Source organism: Camelina sativa, chromosome 15 (assembly GCF_030686135.1).
Source record: "Camelina sativa cultivar CO46 ecotype springtype chromosome 15, ASM3068613v1".
NCBI classification, from domain to species: domain Eukaryota; kingdom Viridiplantae; phylum Streptophyta; class Magnoliopsida; order Brassicales; family Brassicaceae; genus Camelina; species Camelina sativa.
The window spans coordinates 7,731,067-7,750,169 of NC_141894.1; the positions used below are offsets into that span (position 1 = coordinate 7,731,067).

General features: G+C 35.8%; 5 protein-coding genes and 1 non-coding gene across 8 annotated transcripts; 5 read left to right on the plus strand and 1 right to left on the minus strand.

The window, feature by feature from the left end:
* Positions 1–714: 714 nt before the first annotated feature.
* LOC147926359 (U6 spliceosomal RNA) lies at positions 715–817 on the plus strand. Its single transcript, XR_015583032.1, has one exon. It is a non-coding gene; the product is annotated as a U6 spliceosomal RNA (small nuclear RNA).
* Positions 818–1,261: 444 nt separating this feature from the next.
* On the plus strand, positions 1,262–3,243 carry LOC147926360 (jacalin-related lectin 32-like). Its single transcript, XM_087488428.1, has 4 exons — positions 1,262–1,291; positions 1,368–1,596; positions 2,051–2,539; positions 2,812–3,243. The coding sequence occupies exons 2-4, from the start codon at positions 1,402–1,404 to the stop codon at positions 3,061–3,063; spliced, it is 936 nt and encodes a 311-aa protein (XP_087344554.1). The 5' UTR covers positions 1,262–1,291; positions 1,368–1,401; the 3' UTR covers positions 3,064–3,243.
* A 493-nt stretch (positions 3,244–3,736) lies between these two features.
* LOC109124801 (jacalin-related lectin 33-like) lies at positions 3,737–7,024 on the plus strand. 2 transcript variants are annotated; one of them, XR_015581495.1, is made up of 6 exons: positions 3,758–3,814; positions 3,891–4,106; positions 4,211–4,657; positions 4,893–5,360; positions 5,470–5,817; positions 6,915–7,024. XR_015581495.1 is itself a non-coding variant. In XM_010467362.3 (5 exons), the coding sequence occupies exons 2-5, from the start codon at positions 3,906–3,908 to the stop codon at positions 5,719–5,721; spliced, it is 1,368 nt and encodes a 455-aa protein (XP_010465664.1). In that variant the 5' UTR covers positions 3,737–3,814; positions 3,891–3,905; the 3' UTR covers positions 5,722–5,905. The 2 variants fall into 2 exon arrangements, 1 of the variants encoding a protein (XP_010465664.1); XM_010467362.3 differs by lacking the exon at positions 6,915–7,024 and having other exon boundaries at positions 3,737–3,814; positions 5,470–5,905.
* Positions 7,025–9,177: 2,153 nt separating this feature from the next.
* On the plus strand, positions 9,178–11,322 carry LOC104745976 (jacalin-related lectin 34). 2 transcript variants are annotated; one of them, XM_010467364.2, is made up of 5 exons: positions 9,178–9,258; positions 9,535–9,696; positions 9,791–10,228; positions 10,307–10,771; positions 10,883–11,322. In XM_010467364.2, exons 2-5 carry the CDS (start codon positions 9,550–9,552, stop codon positions 11,132–11,134), a joined length of 1,302 nt encoding a protein of 433 aa, XP_010465666.1. In that variant the 5' UTR covers positions 9,178–9,258; positions 9,535–9,549; the 3' UTR covers positions 11,135–11,322. The 2 variants fall into 2 exon arrangements, with proteins under 2 accessions (XP_010465666.1, XP_010465668.1); XM_010467366.3 differs by having other exon boundaries at positions 9,200–9,258; positions 9,538–9,696.
* Positions 11,323–11,373: 51 nt separating this feature from the next.
* LOC104745978 (jacalin-related lectin 35-like) lies at positions 11,374–13,760 on the minus strand. The gene is made up of 5 exons (XM_010467367.3): positions 13,455–13,760; positions 12,989–13,200; positions 12,436–12,897; positions 11,905–12,354; positions 11,374–11,793 (listed from the first exon to the last, which is right to left on the minus strand). The coding sequence occupies exons 2-5, from the start codon at positions 13,181–13,183 to the stop codon at positions 11,545–11,547; spliced, it is 1,356 nt and encodes a 451-aa protein (XP_010465669.2). The 5' UTR covers positions 13,184–13,200; positions 13,455–13,760; the 3' UTR covers positions 11,374–11,544.
* Positions 13,761–15,039: 1,279 nt separating this feature from the next.
* LOC104745979 (putative mitochondrial-processing peptidase subunit alpha-2, chloroplastic/mitochondrial) lies at positions 15,040–18,466 on the plus strand. The gene is made up of 13 exons (XM_010467369.3): positions 15,040–15,396; positions 15,743–15,988; positions 16,084–16,380; positions 16,473–16,634; positions 16,744–16,911; positions 17,001–17,078; positions 17,157–17,223; positions 17,356–17,453; positions 17,533–17,602; positions 17,695–17,765; positions 17,862–17,911; positions 18,005–18,117; positions 18,204–18,466. The coding sequence occupies exons 1-13, from the start codon at positions 15,358–15,360 to the stop codon at positions 18,248–18,250; spliced, it is 1,506 nt and encodes a 501-aa protein (XP_010465671.2). The 5' UTR covers positions 15,040–15,357; the 3' UTR covers positions 18,251–18,466.
* The last annotated feature ends 637 nt before the right edge of the window (positions 18,467–19,103 follow it).

Below are 19,103 nucleotides of genomic sequence, written 5' to 3' on the forward strand. Positions count from 1 at the left end.
TTGGAAAAACAAATTATGCAATATGTGAACTTAACATCAAATTATATTATATTGGCTAGCTTTTGACAAATACGTGTTTATACTTTATACTATCTATAATGGATGGGTTTCTGCGAGGCGGGAAGGCCGGTAAAATCCTTTTCAACATCTATTTGTCCATATGCCATATGATACTAATTCTCCCTGCCAGTATTTAAATTAACATCCTCAACATAAAAAAACTTTAAATTCAAAATTTTTGTCTTTTTCAGCTCAAATACATCTTTGCAAATATTAGTAAGTATCAGTATTATATCAAGACCGGATAAATCAAAGCAATGTCTTCATATACTTTTCTTATCATCTTCTTCTTCTCTTCGCAGTTTTGTCTTTACATTCTAGTTTTTATCGATAGCCTTAAGTCTATTGAGATTTTTTTTTTCCCTATTGAGAAGTTAAATTATGCATTACATAATAGGATAGAATAATAAAATTACCACTTGCCCACTTGGGATGGTTTTTTTTGCTTGTGAATTAATGTTTTCTAAAGAAATGGGGTTTACGTTTTTTTTTTTTATTGCCTCTAGCCAGTTTTTATAAGAAACCTAAATCTTCATCATCTAGATCTTGAATAACACGCGTTGCCGCATTGGAAACACAGCTCACGTCAATGAGATTTGTGTCGACGTACACGTCAAGTTTGAAGTTTTAAAGAAGTATATTATTGAATTGGTAGTCTCTTCGGGGACATCCGATAAAATTGGAACGATACAGAGAAGATTAGCATGGCCCCTGCGTCAGGATGACACGCACAAATCGAGAAATGGTCCAAAAATATTATTGAATTGGTATTGTAACCATTTTTCTAACCCCAATATGAATAAAATACCACTATTCACGAGCAGGAGACAACGAGATACTTAGGCACAAAACAATATTCTATACGAAACAATATTTAACTCCGATACGTTTGCAATTAGATTCACTTTCCTTTTTATGTTATACGATTTCAAACAGAACGACACCAAAAATGGAAGTCACGAAACTAACCGTTGTGCTCGTTCAAACAGAACAGAAGGCATATCATTATTTATTAAGAAACGTGTACTCCTATCAAATCATGCATACTGAAATTCAACTTATTTGCTTCAGTTACACAACAAAATTTAATATTTTAATGAATCGTGAATCATAAGATTATACGACTGTCTTCTACTAATTAATTACTGCCCTATATTCCAGTAGGTCAATAAATACCCATGCAATTCTTCGTAAATGGATCACCAAACTCTCTCTATCTATCTCTTATCAGGTCAATTCTCATTTTCTCATCTGATACTACTTTTGTAACAAACTTAGCTATAAATAATTTGTGTTCGTAATTACAGGTAATACGAAGGACTAACCAAAAGAAAGATAAAGATGGCTCAAAAGGTGGAAGCACAAGGAGGTAAGGGAGGAGCTGTATGGGATGATGGTGTTTACGACGGCGTTAGAAAGGTGCATGTAGGGCAAAACCAAGATGGTGTGTCGTTTATCAACGTTGTGTACGAAAAGGAATCACAAGAGGTTGTCGGAGGTGAACATGGAAAGAAGTCACTACTTGGAATCGAAACAGTACGTATGTTAAAATGTTTGCATATATGATATATCGATCCGTTATTGTCTTTATTTTGCATAAATTTGCATTGTGTGTTCTTCAAACCACTTGACGCTTAATACTAGGGGTGTACGTTATGACGTGATAAAAGCTCGCGGACCAATCCATTTAAGCCATGTTTAAATTTGGGTCGGATCAAATTCTAATGTTTATTCAGGGATAGGTCTGGTCCGGTCTATATATTTAGGACCAAATTGATCAGATGCATGCCATACCAAACCCGTCAAACCTATCCATTTTTAAAAATAAAATATTTTAGTTAAAGTATAGAATGATTTACAAAACCACAAAGACCAAATAAAACCTAATATTCTTAAAAATGACTAAATTACGCCTAATACAATATAGAATGAAAAATTCAATACAAGTACAATATCCCTACTCAAGAGAGGTATCTTTCTATTGTTGCAGTTTGAGGTGGATGCAGACGACTACATCGTAGCAGTGAAAGTGACCTACGACAAAATATTTGGCTATGAATCCGACGTAATCACATCTATCACCTTCAATACATTCAAGGGAACAACCTCACCACCTTATGGATTGGATACCGAGAACAAGTTTGTACTCGAAGAAAAAAAAGGTGGCAAGAAGTTTGTACTCAAGGGAAAAAAAGGTGGCAAACTTGTTGGATTCCATGGACGTGCAGGCGAAATCATATATGCTCTTGGAGCGTATTTCACAACAACCACAACTCCTTTGGTACCAGCCAAGAAACTACCGGCAGTTGGTGGTGACGGCGGAGCTGCATGGGATGATGGTGCTTACGATGGTGTTAAGAAAGTGTATGTAGGGCAAGACCAAGATGGTATATCAGCCGTAAAGTTTGTGTACAGCATGGGTGCTGAGGATATTGTAGGAGATGAACATGGAAATGATACTCTACTTGGATATGAAGAGGTAATGCTTGCTTTGTTTTTCTTTCATTATGAAGTCTCTAACACATCCCCTCTAGATAATGAGTTTTTTTTTACTTATTTATCTCAGACGTAATCAATCTAACCGTTTAAATGTTATTGAATCGTGAGAAATTGTAGATTTCTAAATTATACTCAACTAGCAATAAGTGGAAAACTCATATTTTATATATTAGTACTGTTGAATTATCTTTGTTTTCGATAATGAACACTTTGACTTATTTAATTGTTTTATTTGGTTTTCATTAACTGCAGTTCCAACTTGACTATCCAAGTGAATACATCATCGCGGTTGAAGGCACATACGATAAAATATTTGGTAGTGAAGCCGAAGTCATAAATATGCTTAGGTTCAAAACTAATAAGCGAACGTCTACACCCTTTGGAATTGAAGCTGGTACAGCCTTCGAGCTCAAAGAAGAAGGTTACAAGATCGTCGGGTTCCATGGAAAAGTCAATGATTTGCTTCATCAGTTTGGAGTCCATGTCCTTCCAATCACAAACTGATCATCACATTCAATCCCACCAAATTTGTCACTTGTGATATCTTGATTGGGTTTTTCTAACTTTTTCTTGTTATGTTTGTTTATGTTATAATAATGTTTTTGAGCATGGTCTCTTCTGTGAAGTTGTTATGTCCTTGATGTTATATGTGATTGGCTTTAATAAAGGTGGTTTGATTCAATTTGTATTACTTGCAAAGTTGCACATAAGGACAAAACCCTATATACGATCATACTCATATATAGATAACATAATGTTAACTATCTTTTTCATTAAAAGTGAAATCTTAATAATCCTTCTAAAACAAAAGCATCAAATGATTTAGATGAAATGATTTAGTATTATTCTTATTATTATATTTTATTATATACACTATTGAATTTTTGACGCTGTCTACTCTTAGATTTTAGAAAAATATGATCTTTTAAATCTCAAATATATTCAACCGATCTCAACTATAAGAATTATTTTCATTGATTTTCATGAATGAATCATATATATTTGAAATAACTAAACTTACGTACGTACTACTATCAGATCATTAATATCAACCACTCAAATCAACTCATTTGCTTCATATTCACAACAATATAATTTTTTTGAAGACTCGTGGATCACGAGATAATATAATAAAATATATCAACTTCTACTCCTAGCTATGAAATAATACTGGCCCATACTCAATGAGATCAATAAATACACATGTATTTCTTCGTAATGATGTATCACTAACTCACTCCCTCTCTTTTTTCAGGTAAACTCTCACTCTCCTCTCTGCTAAAAGTTTTGTAGAGTTTGGTTATAAAAACTAATCGTGTTCGTAATTACAGGTAATATTCCTAAAGATGGCCCAAAAAGTTGAAGTAAAAGGAGGAAAAGGCGGCAACCAATGGGACGATGGATCGGAACACGATGCTGTGACCAAGATTCAGGCCGCAGCAGGCGGGAACGGCATTCAATATGTTAAGTTCGACTATGTTAAGAGCGGAAAAACTGAAGAAGCCCCTCTTCGCGGTGTCAAGGGCCGTAGTATCGCAGCTGACCCGGTTCTTATACTTCTTCCTTGTCCATTGGTCTTCTTCTCTTCTTAGTATATGTATCTATAGTTTCTTTTTAAAGTATTGACAATTTGATCTATTGACTTCTACAGTTTGTGATTAACCATCCAGAGGAGCATCTAGTCTCGGTAGAAGGTTGGTATAACCCGGAAGGTCTCATTCAAGGGCTTAAGTTCAAATCCAACAAGAAGACTTCTGATGTCATTGGATACGAAGATGGTACTCCATTTAGTCTCCAAGTTCAAGACAAGAAGATCATTGGCTTTCATGGGTTTGCCGGAGATTATGTCCACTCTCTAGGAGCTTACTTTGCTCCATTATTAACTTCCAGTACTCCTTTGACCTCTCCTATCAAGCAAGATGCAGGGGGAGGTACCGGAGGAGCCTCATGGGATGATGGTGTACACGATGGCATTAGAAAGGTGCATGTAGGGCAAGGACAAGATGGTGTGTCGTCTATCAATATCGTGTACAAGAAGGGTTCTCAGGAGGTTGAAGGAGGTGAACATGGAAAGAAAACGCTTCTTGGATTTGAAACGGTATGTATCATATTTGCTTCCACTCGTCAATATATAGTTTGCTTAACTTTGCATTATTAATTCTTCAAACTACTTAACACTTAATAGTACGAACGTTATGGTGGGATAACTAAAAGCTTGCGGACCAAGTGACCAACCTAGTTAAGATTGGGTCTGACCAGTTTTTAAGCTTTGGAAAATGAGAACCAATTAACGTCTCTACTAACAAGAGGTATCTTTGTATTGTTGTACGTAGTTTGAGGTTGATGAAGACGACTACATCGTAGCAGTGCAGGTGACCCACGACAAAGTATATGGCCAAGACTCTGAGATCATCACATCTCTTACCTTCTATACATTCAAGGGTAAAACCTCTCCACCCTATGGGTTGGAAACCGAAAAGAAGTTTTTACTCAAGGACAAAAATGGTGGAAAACTTGTTGGGTTCCATGGACGTGCTGGTGAAGCTCTAAATGCTCTTGGAGCATATTTTGCTACAACCACAACTCCTTTGACTCCTTTGACGCCTCCTCCCAAGAAACTATTGGCAATTGGTGGTAATAAAGGAACTGCATGGGACGATGGTGCTTACGATGGTGTTAAGAAAGTGTACGTAGGACAAGCCCAAGATGGTGTATCTGTCGTTAAGTTCGTGTACGACAAAGACGCTCAGGATATCGTCGGAAGTGAACATGGAAAGAGTACTTTACTTGAATTCGAGGAGGTACTTAGATTTTATTTTATATCAAAATATATTTTATATTTAACAATAAAAGAAAAACAATTAGCGATGAGCATATTTGTTTATATTATTTGGCTTCTTTGGATTGCAGTTTGAGCTTGATTATCCAAGTGAATACATCACCGCAGTTGAAGTCACATACGATAAAATCTTTGGGAGTGAAGACGTAGTCATAACTATGCTTAAGTTCAAGACTAATAAGAAAACGTCTTCTCCCTTTGGACTTGAAGCTGGCACAGCCTTCGCACTCAAAGAGGAAGGCCACAAGATCGTCGGGTTCCATGGAAAAGCCAGCGAGTTGCTTCATCAGTTTGGAGTCCATGTTATGCCGATCACCAACTGATCACATGACATCTTTCTCTTTCGCTTTCATTGATTTTGTTATGGTCTCTTGAATAAGTTGATATACCCATAATGGTTCTGTTTGGCTGTGTTTAAATGTTTTCAAGCATTCTCTTGAATTTATGATATTGGTCATGCCACAATGTGATATGTTATCGATTTTAATAAAGGTAGCTGATTAGATACATACTAATTGCACATTAATTTCCATTGTGAACAACGGTCCATATAAAAGTCGCTCCAAGTTTGTTTAGCGTTATAACTTATAACGTTTTACTAAATTAAATTTTGTATAATATATACGTGCAACCCCCATATGATGATGATATCAGTATAATTAAGTTCAATCTTGTCTTTATATACTTTCTTTTAACATATAGATCTATTGTTATTTAATTTCTTCAAATTATTAGATATCATGTACAGACATGACCAAAAAAACAAAAAACAAAAAAGCCTGACATATAAACTGTATGTTCCTGGAAAGAAAATCGCAGGAGTTGTTGGGTTTGCTAATTACAACCATTTAAAAGATATAAGAAGATCAAGCTGTGCGCATTGATGCTAACAGTGTTGAGTGGTACGTGTGGAATTTTGGTAAATGTTGACGGTTCAAAGTGATTTTAGTTTCACGCTTTGTTATTATTAGACTTTAGCTTTTCTAATATGTTATCAAACGTCGAGTATCATCTTTGATATCATTTTGCGAAAAAACCGCACTATTATATAATGCAATGTCATTGAACATTATTGATGTGTACTTTTGGGGGTAAATTTTACTTTGACTTTCTTGGTAATTTTGGGTCATCTGGTCGGCATTGAATTGGTGCAATAACTATTAGACATGCATGAACTTCGCGTTACCAAAGTATCTGAGTTCTTCGACTAACAATCCAACCAACCAGAAAGACATAGTACAGTCTAAATCCGGTTTCTCATATGCGCATGTGACGTTGTTGCTATTAGGAGTCAAACCCATAAATAACAAGTTAAGCCTTATTTCATGTTCAGCTATCACTAGATAACATGTTTGGACTATTTATTGGTTATGCTTGTTTAATTTTTCAGCATTTTTTTAAGAACTATTTAGGATTCTTTCACTTGTCTTTTGTGTGTGAAATAAGTAAGATATTTCCAAAGTTGACATCATGGAATGAATCCACTGGCATGGGATAGACTCCCTCCAACTTATAGTGAATTGGCCTGTAGGTCTACAAGCCGGCCCATGTAAATGATGTAATACTAATCTAGGATTTTCCCATGTTTAATGGAGTTTACAATATTAGAGGGAGTATTCAACTTGATGTTTTAAGGATTTTGCAGGATTTAAATATTTTAGAATTTTGAAAGATTTTAGTAAGTTTTTAGGAGATTTGATTGTGTTTTATAGTTTTCTATGAGATTGGACTATTAAACTTTGGGTGATTTTAAAATATTTTACAACACAACACCAAAAGAAAATCAGATCAATAGTTGGAACTATGTCCTCAGTTCATGTACGATGGTGATGGTGATGTTTTTTTTTTCTTTGTATCCAAATAATAATCTGATCGAACTCTTCGTGAACTCAAGAGAGATTACTTATACCCAGAAACTGATCTAAACCAATAGAATTCATTGTCCCTTAACTTTGCCTCTAGTGATGCTGCAGCAAACCCAGGAAACTCGACGGCTCAGGCTGAGACTGGTGGAAAAGGTGGCTGATGATTGGCGGCGATTTTTTGCTCTTTGTTTTTTCACTAAAATCTTTCAAAATTCCACTTCTATAGGTATGATTTTGATTGTCATACTTTTCAACTAAAAAACAAAAAAAAGTCTCTTAAAATTATTCAAAGAAGCAAGTTTTAAAAAAATTGTGATATATTGAATAACAAGATATTTCAAGTAGTTTTTAAAAATCACTAATTGAATAACAAGATATTATGTATTATTTTAATAAATCTTAAGTTGAATAACATAGAATTTCAGAATATTTTTTAAAATCTTAAATTGAATAACAAAGGATTTTAAGAATACTCTAAAATCTTTTACAATGTCAAATTCAATACCCCTCTTAATTTTGGGGTTACCATTTTCTAATTGAGTTTACCATATTATTCGGATCAGACGCGTAAGGAGACCTGATCCATAGACGTCCCACGAGATTAGTTAGACTAGACGTGCTCAAAGTGTGATAATGTATTTTTTAAGCGTAAAAAAATTCTTGTCATACCAATATAAATAAAAGCCACGAGACCCACGAGTCGCATTTTTTAATGTATATTTTATACCTTGTTTGTATATCGGGTTATCTGGAAGATTAATTAAGAAGATTTCCAACTGTATTTCCTAAAATCAATGATTTAAAGTAGTCGTTTAGGAGTGTTCAATCCAATTAGATGTGTTAATCTAAAAATTAAGACTGTCATTTGAAATACATTAGATTTATAACACTTGAATTGTTTCGTTAATTTTCTTGATTTCTTTTAAGAAAACATCGACGTACAATTTACTTACCGAATAACAACGTTTAGATCTCCATACTCGAAAATCGAATCAGTAAAAAAAAGTTATACGTTAAAATATCATATCATATTCGATCAAATAAAGCATTACGCTTCCGAAGTCCACCAAGTTAACGACTGTGCAAAATGAGGAAGCTTCAGAAGTATGGAATTTAAAACTGAAACTCAAGTTGCTCAAATGATTGTATAAAATTAACATGTGACAACGAACTCTATATTGTTATTTAGCCATGCAATGCACGATCAATTTATGAAATAATTAAGGAAATGATAGATCACTGTAATTCAATTCCAACGTGTCACCATCTTCACTACTCATGTAGTCATGTTCTCGCTCTCTCAATATTAGGTATATTCGTTGATATGGTTTATTTCATATTTTGCTAATAAATTGTTCCAAGTACATGTACAATTTACAAAGAAGACCTTTTATCAAAAAAAGAAAAGAAAAAAAGGAAAGAAGTATATACACAAGAATAAATAATTTATAGATGAAGAAATTATTATATAAAGAAAACATATCATGATATATATTTAATAGAGAATTATATGTGTATAAACCTATAAAAACATCCGAATAAAATTTGGAAAATTGGGTTAAAAAGGTATTATTATTGTCTACGTCACGCCTTTGCAACTTTGATAGTTCCCATTTTTGGCAAGTTGTCTTTTAGACAAACGAGCTTTGTTTATTCAATCTAATTATAGTATATATTCCGAATTCGTCAATCTACAGTATAACAATTTTTCATGGGTAGAAGAAAAGTTACAAGAAAGCTACAGTATTACTGATTTGATTTGGTGAGGATACGAGCGATTATTACAAACTTATATATGCACCAACATTATTAATTTTAAGTTAAAAAAAATTATTAATTTTATATTGGCCATGTGGTACGTAAATGTTATGATATTTTAAAAATAAAATAATAACTAAGCTCCATATATATATATATAGATCTAGCGTTAGCCTCTCTTCTTCACACACCTAATCTCTTCATCTTCTTCATCACAGTCATAGTCTCTACAAACAGGTTATTCATCTCCATCTCTCTCTTTTATCTATGTATGTCACCTATCTGTTTTCTGAAAATTATATGAATCAATCAATTGATCTTTTCCTGTCTCGATTGTCTCACATAATCAATTTGACTCTTGATCGCATAATACAAAGATAGTTGACCAACAAGCCGAATCGGTATTGACCGACTTAAAAACACATGAGTTAGAACTAGAACCGGTTTGGTATTAACTTTGCTTTATTATATAGTACGTGTTTATTAATTTTGGTTATACAATATCCATAATAGAAGCCAGGCGGAACGATGTCTTGGGACGATGGATCGCACGCAAAAGTGAAGAAAGTGCAGCTTACGTTCGATGACATCATTTACTCAATCCAGGTCACGTACGATGGAACCACCGCTCTTCAATCCCAGCTTCGCGGCTCCGTTGGTCCCAAATCTGCCGAGGTTAGTCCCCAAAAAAAATTAAAAAAAAGTCTTCATCATTAATTTATGTAAACATAAGATTAACGTTTAATTTCATATATATGAAATCACTCAGTTCATTTTGGATTCGGACGAGTACATAACGGCCCTTTCCGCTTACGGCAAAACGATTGGTACAGAAGAGGTCATAACGGCGTTGACTTTCACAACAAACAAGAGAACTCTTGGACCTTACGGTACCAAATCCGGTTTCCAGATTTCTGCTCCGGAGGCCACCGGTAAACAGATCGCTGGTTTCCTTGGCACCAGTGGCAATGTTCTCAACTCCATCGATGTTCACTATGCTCCCGTACCAACCCCCGTGAAGAAGTTGGAAGCAAAGGGTGGTGAGACTGGAGCTGTATGGGACGATGGTCATCACGACGATATTAAAAAGGTTTACGTAGGACAAGGCCAAGATGGTGTAGCAGCTGTCAAGTTTGAATACATTAATGGTTCTGTGGTCGTCATTGGAAATGAACATGGGAAAAGCACAATGCTTGGATTCGAAGAGGTACACAAAAACATATTTATATTGGTTTTTGCCTTTTCAACAAGTTTCAGTATTCAAGATACATTTTCGTCTGTGCAGTTTGAGCTTGAAACAGGTGAATACATAACATCCATGGAAGGAACCTACGACAAAATCTTCGGAACTGATAGTGCTGTCGTGACAATGCTTATCTTCAAGACTACCAAAAACAAAACATATGGACCGTTTGGGCTTGAAGGTAGCACACATTTTGAATTCAAGCAGGTAGGTTTCAAGATTGCTGGGTTCCATGGACGAGCTGGTGAGTCTATCAATGCTATTGGAGTTTATTTAGCTCCATTAGGCATCATCCCTTTGACTCCTGCAACACCATCCAAAAAGCTTGAAGCATTTGGTAGTGAGGGAGGAACTCTATGGGATGATGGTGTTTTCGACGGTGTGAGAAAAGTGTCTGTAGGACAAGCACAAGATGGTATAGGAGTTGTCCAGTTTGTGTATGGGAAAGGATCTGAAGTTGTAGTAGGACAAGAACGTGGAAAAACCACATTGCTTGGATTTGAAGAGGTACACTAAATCAGTTTCTGCTTCTTTAATATTTTAACCGTATAGGTTTTGTTTTTTTGTCCTTTTAACAAGTTTCAGTTTTGTTATTGTTTTGTGTTCCCTTAATTGCAGTTGGAGCTTGACTATCCAAGTGAATACATTACGGCAGTTGAAGGCACCTACGATGTAATCTTTGGGAGTGAAAGTCAAGTTTTAACTATGCTTAGGTTCAAGACTAATAGGCAAACCTCTATTCCCTTTGGACTTGAAGCTGGCACACCCTTTGTACTCAAAGAGGAAGGCCACAAGATCGTTGGCTTCCATGGAAGAGCCGGTGATCTGCTTCACAAATTTGGCGCCCATGTCCTGCCAATCACCAACTAATCATCATGGAAATCTTAAATATCTTTTGATGATTGTTAATTTATAAAACTTTGAATAAGCTGATTCTACTTTACTTATTTCTTGTTGGTTTACTGCTTTAAATGTTTCAAGTCTTGTGTCTTTGGGTTGTTGTTCTGTCTTTGATGGATTTTGTGATCCAGTATAATAAAAGAAGTTTGTTCAAAGTATTACCCTAGTTCCTTGAATTATATATGTAGCACTTTATAGAAACGAAATGGTTTTAAAACCACAACGAAGAAACCTCTTTATTTAGATTGGAATCGATGCAACACTAACATACATTACTCTTGACTCTTGAGAAAAAAACAAATACAGCACCAGACAACACAACTCCATAAACTCACAACATAGTCTTATTAGAATTCTCGGGATATCAGATTGGTTCCACATCAGTTAGCTATGGGCGCAACATTGACTCCAAGTTTGTAAAGATAGTTACCAGCTTGTCCATAGAAACCAACGATCTTGTAGTCTTTCTTCTCCAGCACGAATTCAGTTCCTCCCTCGAGTCCATACGGGAAAGATGTTCTCTTGTTTGTCTTGAACTTAAGCGAGATGATGGCCGGCGCTTCTACACCATAAATCTTGTCATAGTAGCCCGACACAGCTATGATATATTCATCTGGTCCTAGCAAAAACTGCACATTTTGCAACCAAATTCAAAATTCAAGACTTTAAGCTAGGTTTTAAAATAACTTTAACGAAAGACAAGATTTGAAGATGAAATCAAGAAGAAGAAGGAAAAAAACCTCCTCTGCCCCAAGCAATGACTTCTTCCCGTGATCACTTCCAAGGACAGGCTTTGATGCCTTTTCATAGTCAGCCTTGAAATAAGTCACACAAGAGTCACCTTGTCCAACATATATCTTCTTGACACCGTCGTGAACACCATCATCCCAAGCAACTCCACCATCTCCTCCTTGTGCTGGAATAGTATTGGAAGATGGAGTCAATGGTGTGGACGAAGGAACAATATAAACTCCTAAAGAATGGATCAGATTGCTCGAACTTCCATGGAATCCAACTATCTTGCCGCCTCCTAGCTCAGCATCTTCTCCAGAGGTTAGTCCAAACGGCTGAGAAGTTTTACCCTTGAACGTCTTGAATACAAGAGCTGTGATGATCTCTGTTGGTGACACGAAAAGTTTCTCGTAGAAAACTTTCACAGATGTGATGTAGTCTTCCGGATCAATGTCAAACTGCAAACCCCATCAACATTATTTGAAAAAGAAAAAAATTAACAATCTTGTGCAATAACAAGAACACAAACTATTATGTACCTCCTCTGTTCCAAGTAGTGTCTTCTTCCCATGTTCAAGTGATACAATCTTACCATCTTTCTCGTAATCAAACTTGACATAAACCACACCAGAGTCACCTTGTCCGACATACACTTTCTTTACATTGTCGTAAGCACCACCATCGTCCCATACATCTCCTCCACGGCCACCTTGAGCTTCCAATTTGGTTGGAGCACCTGATAAGGGCGAAGTCACCGGCGTGGTTGATGGTATTATATAAGCTCCTAAAGAATGGATCAAATGGCTTGAACTTCCATGGAATCCAACGATCTTGCCACCTCCTAGCTCAGCTTCTTGTCCAGAGACTAATCCAAAAGGCTGAGAAGTTTTGCCTTTGAATGTCTTAAATATTAGAGCCGTGACGATCGCTACCGGTGATCCAAAGAGCTTCTCGTAGTAAAATTTCACTGACGTGATGTAATCTTCTGGATCAAGCACAAACTATCAAAGGAAAGAAAAAAAAATATGATCAGTTAGCGACAAAGAAACTCTCTAATAACAAGAAAGAAAGAAAGAAAAAAATGTTATCTACCTCCTCTGTTCCAAGTAGTGTCATCTTCCCATGTTCGGAGGATACGATTTTGCCGTCTTTCTCGTAATCAAACTTGACGTAAACCACACCAGAATCACCTTGACCAGCATACACTTTCTTGACGTTTTCGTAAGCACCACCATCGTCCCATTCTTCTCCTCCACGACCACCTTGCGCTTCCAATTTTGTCGCCATTTTTTTCTTCTCTTAACCTATAGTTTTCGTAACCATTTAAGAAACTGTAAACGTAAAACCACTATAGCAAAAGAGTCATGAACATACACTAATTCAAGCACGTTCATGATGATGAAACTAATCTAAGTGGAGGACTATCAACCTTAGCTTCCACTAAAACATCTCTAAACAATATTATCATGTTCTCCTAAGTTCATATTTTATATTTTCCTAACTAGTAAAAATATTGAAAAAAAAAAAAGAAAGGAGTAAAAATGAAGAGAGAAATAACCTTTGGATGTGAGAAATGGAGATGAAGATATTATTAATGTTTGGGATTTTGTTGTATAAACACTCTTGAATATGAACATTAATTTTTTTTGCGTTTTTTTTCTATTCATTCACCATTGTTAACTACTTTCTTTTTTTCGGAAAAGCTTCATAGTTTAACCAACTCGTGCTTCACGAGGGATGAATGTTTTAATTAGTTAGAAATGTTCACCAAACAACATTGAACAGTGAACATATGGTATTTTGCATGACAAAAATATAACATTTTTTTTTTTCTTTGATAAAAAATAATCTTTTTTTTTTACCTAAATTTAATTCATGGCTCCGTAATAGAGATTGATATAGACTATAGTTCGTGGCATTTGAGTTACAAAAGCACCTCATGACATGAACACAATGGCTCATGGCTGGTCGTAAAACTCACATGATTCATCTATGTCTCAAATCCCCCAATAATGGTTAATGAATATAAAAAAATGGCTCATGGCTCCGTTCATCACATGGACGTCAAAAATGTTTATTTTTTTCTGTTTTAGTTTTAAAATCTAAATTTAACCAATCAAGTTAAATCGATTTTATAAACTGAAAAATACTTACATCCTATTTTACGGAATTTTTTGTTCTTTTTGGTAAGTCACAGAAGTCTTCACATCCATTAGGAAAGCCAATTTGCCCCCAAATCATGTCAACTCAAGTCTCAACGTTGGTTAGTATATATGTTTGCAGTGAGTTGAGCGTAGCGTTGTGTCTAATATTGCGTGGTAATCATACATTTGTTTTCGAAATAATTTACCAACAAAATTCGATCGACGTCCAACAAGATTTACCGGACAAAATCATAAGAACAATATTTCTTTAGGCTTATTTTTGTTTTTACATACATTTTTTATCAATCTTATTCTTATGTATATTTTTACTTTTACGTGATAAACTAAAAAAAATAAAAGGTTAAAACTATTGTGATACTCGTTTTTTACTATACTGAAAGGTGAAAGCTATGATGACTTCGACATATTCCTCCACTTGGATTAGTTTTTTCTTTTCTTTTTCTTTTGACTTCAAACACTCCATTATATTCCCTTTAAGGAAAACTAAACATACCTATAAACTTATACAGGAGGATAAATAACTTAGACATGTTGTCAGGCCCGACTCAAACTTTTGGTTGACCCGGTGCTATCATGAGAAAAGGACCCTAAATATAATCTCAAAAAAATTACATTTCTTAGTTCTGTTCGAAAAGCTTCTTAGTTCTGTTCAAAAAAAAAATTTGGGCCTTTGGACCCGGTGCTGCTGCACCGCTCGCACATGTCCAGAGCCGGGGCTGCATGTTGTACTCAAAGACAGCAACCAAACTTTAAAACTATACATGAAACCAAAAACACTACAAGCTAAATAAAAGGGATCCAAAGTCCTGAAGATAACGAGTTCCCACACAGGGTAAGGCCACTAGGAATATTGGTGGATAGCAGTCCATTGCCAAATGAAATGACTAGGGGCTGATAATGACCAGCTCGCTGATCGCATAACGACACATTGCCCCACTTGGATTAATAGCTGATGGAAAAAGGTAAAAAAAAAAAAGTGTATCGTATGCCCCCACTCGGTGATAATGATTAATGAGTATCCGATTTTCTCCCACTCATGAAATTGAAATATACACCATTACATTTCATGGGTTTTAAATTCGTTTTTAATATAAACTCTCTGGGCCGGAATTATTGGGCCCATAATAGTAAGATCCAGTCAACGTAATTAGAAAGCCTTTATCGTTGGCTTCTCTCTCTCTCTCTCCTCTCTCTCTATTCAGCTCTGACTCGGCCTTTCTCTCTGTCTCTGTCTTCTCCCGTCGTCAGCAACAAACGCCGGTACTCATCTGACCGATCTAGGGTTTCTCAGTCACCATGTACCGCATGGCAGCTTCACGAACTAAGGCCCTTAAGGTCATTGTCTTACTCCAACTTTTACCATTAAATTTGTTTTTTTTTTTTAGGAAAACGCTTGAGTTTTGTGTGAACAATTTGTATGTATGGATATGGATTAAAAGGTCTCATAGATTCTTATAGATCTTGATTCAGCTTTATCTTTATGGTTTCATGCTCTTTAAGATTTAGTAAATGATCTCTGTTTCCAAAGTTTTAATTTTTATCAATGTTAAATTGTCAATCTTTAGTTTTAGATTTTCCTACATTTTGGATGAAAAGTATCTATCTTGCAATCAATTAGCCATCTTTTTGGTCCCTATTGAGACAAAAGCTTAACAATGCATAGGATTTGTGTGTGTTACAGGGCATTCTTAACCACAATTTGCGGGCTTCTCGCTATGCAAGTTCTAGTGCTGTTGCAGCGAGTTCTTCTTTGAAACCAGGTTTCTTCAGCTGGCTAACTGGGGGCTCCTCTAGTTCGCTTCCTCCTATGGACATTCCCTTGGCTGGTGTCTCACTTCCACCACCACTCGCTGATCATGTTGCCCCTGAAAAACTTAAGACCACTACTCTTTCCAATGGTCTTAAAATAGCCACTGAGATGTCTTCGGTGAGTGCTTCTTTTTTAAGTAATCCCCAACATCAACTTCTTGGTGAAACTATTGAGATTGCAAAGTGGTTTATGTTTTGTGAATTTTTTTTTAGAATCCAGCGGCTTCCATTGGTTTATACGTTGACTGTGGTTCGATTTATGAGACGCCTTATTCCCGTGGAGTGACACACTTGCTTGAAAGGATGGCTTTCAAGAGTACATTGAACAGAAGCCATTTTCGCCTTGTAAGGGAGATTGAGGCTATGGGAGGTAATACTTCAGCCTCTGCATCACGAGAGCAGATGGGTTACACAATCGATGCTCTCAAAACCTATGTTCCTGAAATGGCTGAAGTGCTTATTGATAGTGTGAGGAACCCTGCTTTCTTGGATTGGGAAGTGAATGAAGAGGTAATAAATGTCATGTTGCATTGATCTCACTAAAACCAAAGGAAAACTTCTTTCTTTTGACATTTCAGTTCCTATCGTTTTCCTTCTGGCAGCTCAGAAAAATGAAGGTGGAGATTGGAGAATTTGAAAAGAATCCTATGGGCTTTCTCTTGGAGGCGGTTCATTCTGCTGGTTACTCTGGCGCTCTGGCAAATCCGTTGTACGCACCTGAATCTATTGCATTGACTGGAGACGTCTTGGAGGAGTTTGTTTCTGTAAGAACCTTTAAGACAAGAGATAATTGCATTCTTCTCTGGAATTAGTAATATTAGCTTTTGATTTCGTGTAAGTGGCTTTCTTCTCATTTAGTATTGGAAATTTCAGGAGAATTACACTGCTTCACGAATGGTACTAGCAGCTAGTGGAGTTGACCATGAAGAACTTCTAAAAGTGGTTGAGCCATTACTTTCTGACCTTCCTAATGTAACACGAGCAGCGGAGCCAAAGTCTCAATATGTCGGTGGAGATTTCCGTAAACATACTGGTGGAGAGGTGCTAATATGATTTATATATGTTGTGTTCCTTTCAATGTGCTTCTTTGAGTGTTCCTCATTTCTTTCTTCTTTTTGTCTCATTCTCAGGCTACACATTTTGCACTCGCTTTTGAAGTGCCAGGATGGAATAACGAGAAGGAAGCTATTATTGCAACTGTTCTTCAGGTGACTAACTCAAATACTTATACTTGATCTTTCACATGCTAAGATAATAATGGTGGAAGATGTAATTCTTCTTATTAGATGCTTATGGGAGGAGGTGGCTCATTCTCTGCGGGAGGCCCTGGAAAGGGAATGCACTCTTGGCTCTGTAAGTCTCTGGATGTGTTTCTTTTACTAGTGGCTCCTTCTAGTGTTTTAAACTCTCATGTTTTTTTTATCGTAAGTTCATTAGTTAGTCATGATGATGATAAACATGATAATCCTTATTGTCTGGATGCAGATCTTCGCATTTTGAACGAATATCCGGAGGTTCAATCATGCACAGCATTCAGTAGCGTCTTTAACAATACCGGATTATTTGGAATCTATGGTTGCACGGTGAGTTAAGTTAGCACCGTTTAAGCACGGTATTTGGAATCTATGGTTGCTTACAAGTTACAATTATTTTGGGTTGCAGACTCCTGACTTTGCTTCGAGAGGAATTGAATTAGTAGCTGATGAAATAAAAGCTGTTGCTGAAGGACGAGGTTTTTTAAATTTTCTTTTAAGATTTCTTCCTCTTCTATTGTTGAAACTTACATATATAAACCATACTATTTTACTTTGGTTTTTTTGGCAGTTGATCAGAAACATCTTGATCGGGCCAAGGCAGCAACGAAATCTGCGATTCTGATGAATCTTGAATCTCGGGTAGGTTCACTCATAACTTTCCACCTCTTCTTTTTAAGCCATGAGTGTGAGACTTTATAATGGAGTTTTAAATTGTTTTGTGTGATTTGCTTGCAGATGATTGCAGCAGAAGACATAGGTAGACAGATACTTACATACGGAGAGAGGTACATATACACACGTACCAACCTTTAAACTGGTTATTAGTAACCAGACATTTCTCTAACCGTGTTTTATGTTTTTACCTAACACATTTGCAGGAAACCAGTTGACCAATTCTTAACGACAGTAGACGAACTCACCTTAAAGGACATTGCAGATTTCACTAGCAAGGTTATAACAAAGCCTTTGACTATGGCATCTTTCGGAGAAGGTAATGAGCAATACAATCATCTCACTTTTTCACCCTCAACATTGCAAACTTAATCCAATTTTTCTTGTGTTTGGTTTGGTGTACAGTGTTGAAAGTTCCAAGCTATGACTCCGTAAGCAAAAGATTTCATTGAAGCAATAAGATCTTTTGCATAAGAAGATAGTAGAGTTTGGGACCTGTAAAATAAAGAAGGAAAGCCTTTTTTTTTTTGGAGATATCTCACAAGTTTTTTTTGTCTCCAATCTCTATTTTCTTTGCTTATTTTTGTCTCTTCAGTTCGTGAATAATGTGGATTGATACGTTTACCAACTTTTTCCATCTTCAGTATCAATTTAAAAATGTTGGGAAACATAGGCCACTAAAGATAGAGCAAGTCTAACTACATAAAATATTTTCAAAGTAGTAGTAACATTATGATGAATACAATTCTAAACTATGATTAAGGTGCTTAATTACAGAAAACCTTAATAAAAAAGGCTATATGAGGGAATCTTTTAGGCAGATTACGAGGTAAATTATTTTACTGCTTATCAAAAGCCGTTGATGTGTTATTTTATTCTAAGTTTTGGGTTTCAGAAGAACGAATATGATGACGTAAACACGTATCGGCATGAACCAATCATATCCCGTGGTTGTTTTAAAAAATGATTACTATTAGATATAGTCATATACTAGTAGAAAACATTACAAAAAAAAAGATTTTGAAAAAAGTCACAATAATGATAACGTCATGTCGTACTTGTCTGACGCTACATGGATTCTAAATTTATTGCAAATTTCAACTTCATTTCGTCATCATATTTAGTTATTAAAAATAATATCTTCTCTCGATTACTCACATCTTTGAATTTCAAATTCTCCAATACCAATAACTAAATTAACTTTTACCTTGGATTATACTGTATAACCTTAAACCTTTTGGCGATGTACATGAAATTTTTTGTTCTATGTAGTAGTTTCTTACTTCTCTAATGCATGAGAATGCC

Excerpts from the sequence above, each read along its gene's own strand:
- LOC147926360 (XM_087488428.1), top strand. The coding sequence starts at position 1,402 with ATGGCTCAAAAGGTGGAAGCACAAGGAGGTAAGGGAGGAGCTGTATGG. Across the intron at positions 1,597-2,050 it reads CACTACTTGGAATCGAAACA|TTTGAGGTGGATGCAGACGA; the intron begins GTACGTATGTTA and ends CTATTGTTGCAG. Across the intron at positions 2,540-2,811 it reads CTCTACTTGGATATGAAGAG|TTCCAACTTGACTATCCAAG; the intron begins GTAATGCTTGCT and ends CATTAACTGCAG.
- LOC109124801 (XM_010467362.3), top strand. The coding sequence starts at position 3,906 with ATGGCCCAAAAAGTTGAAGTAAAAGGAGGAAAAGGCGGCAACCAATGG. Across the intron at positions 4,658-4,892 it reads CGCTTCTTGGATTTGAAACG|TTTGAGGTTGATGAAGACGA; the intron begins GTATGTATCATA and ends TGTTGTACGTAG. Across the intron at positions 5,361-5,469 it reads CTTTACTTGAATTCGAGGAG|TTTGAGCTTGATTATCCAAG; the intron begins GTACTTAGATTT and ends TTTGGATTGCAG.
- LOC104745976 (XM_010467364.2), top strand. The coding sequence starts at position 9,550 with ATGTCTTGGGACGATGGATCGCACGCAAAAGTGAAGAAAGTGCAGCTT. Across the intron at positions 9,697-9,790 it reads TTGGTCCCAAATCTGCCGAG|TTCATTTTGGATTCGGACGA; the intron begins GTTAGTCCCCAA and ends GAAATCACTCAG. Across the intron at positions 10,772-10,882 it reads CATTGCTTGGATTTGAAGAG|TTGGAGCTTGACTATCCAAG; the intron begins GTACACTAAATC and ends CCTTAATTGCAG.
- LOC104745978 (XM_010467367.3), bottom strand. The coding sequence starts at position 13,183 with ATGGCGACAAAATTGGAAGCGCAAGGTGGTCGTGGAGGAGAAGAATGG. Across the intron at positions 12,355-12,435 it reads CACTACTTGGAACAGAGGAG|TTTGACATTGATCCGGAAGA; the intron begins GTACATAATAGT and ends TGGGGTTTGCAG. Across the intron at positions 11,794-11,904 it reads CATTGCTTGGGGCAGAGGAG|TTTTTGCTAGGACCAGATGA; the intron begins GTTTTTTTCCTT and ends CAAAATGTGCAG.
- LOC104745979 (XM_010467369.3), top strand. The coding sequence starts at position 15,358 with ATGTACCGCATGGCAGCTTCACGAACTAAGGCCCTTAAG. Across the intron at positions 16,635-16,743 it reads TCTTGGAGGAGTTTGTTTCT|GAGAATTACACTGCTTCACG; the intron begins GTAAGAACCTTT and ends TGGAAATTTCAG. Across the intron at positions 17,766-17,861 it reads TGATGAATCTTGAATCTCGG|ATGATTGCAGCAGAAGACAT; the intron begins GTAGGTTCACTC and ends ATTTGCTTGCAG.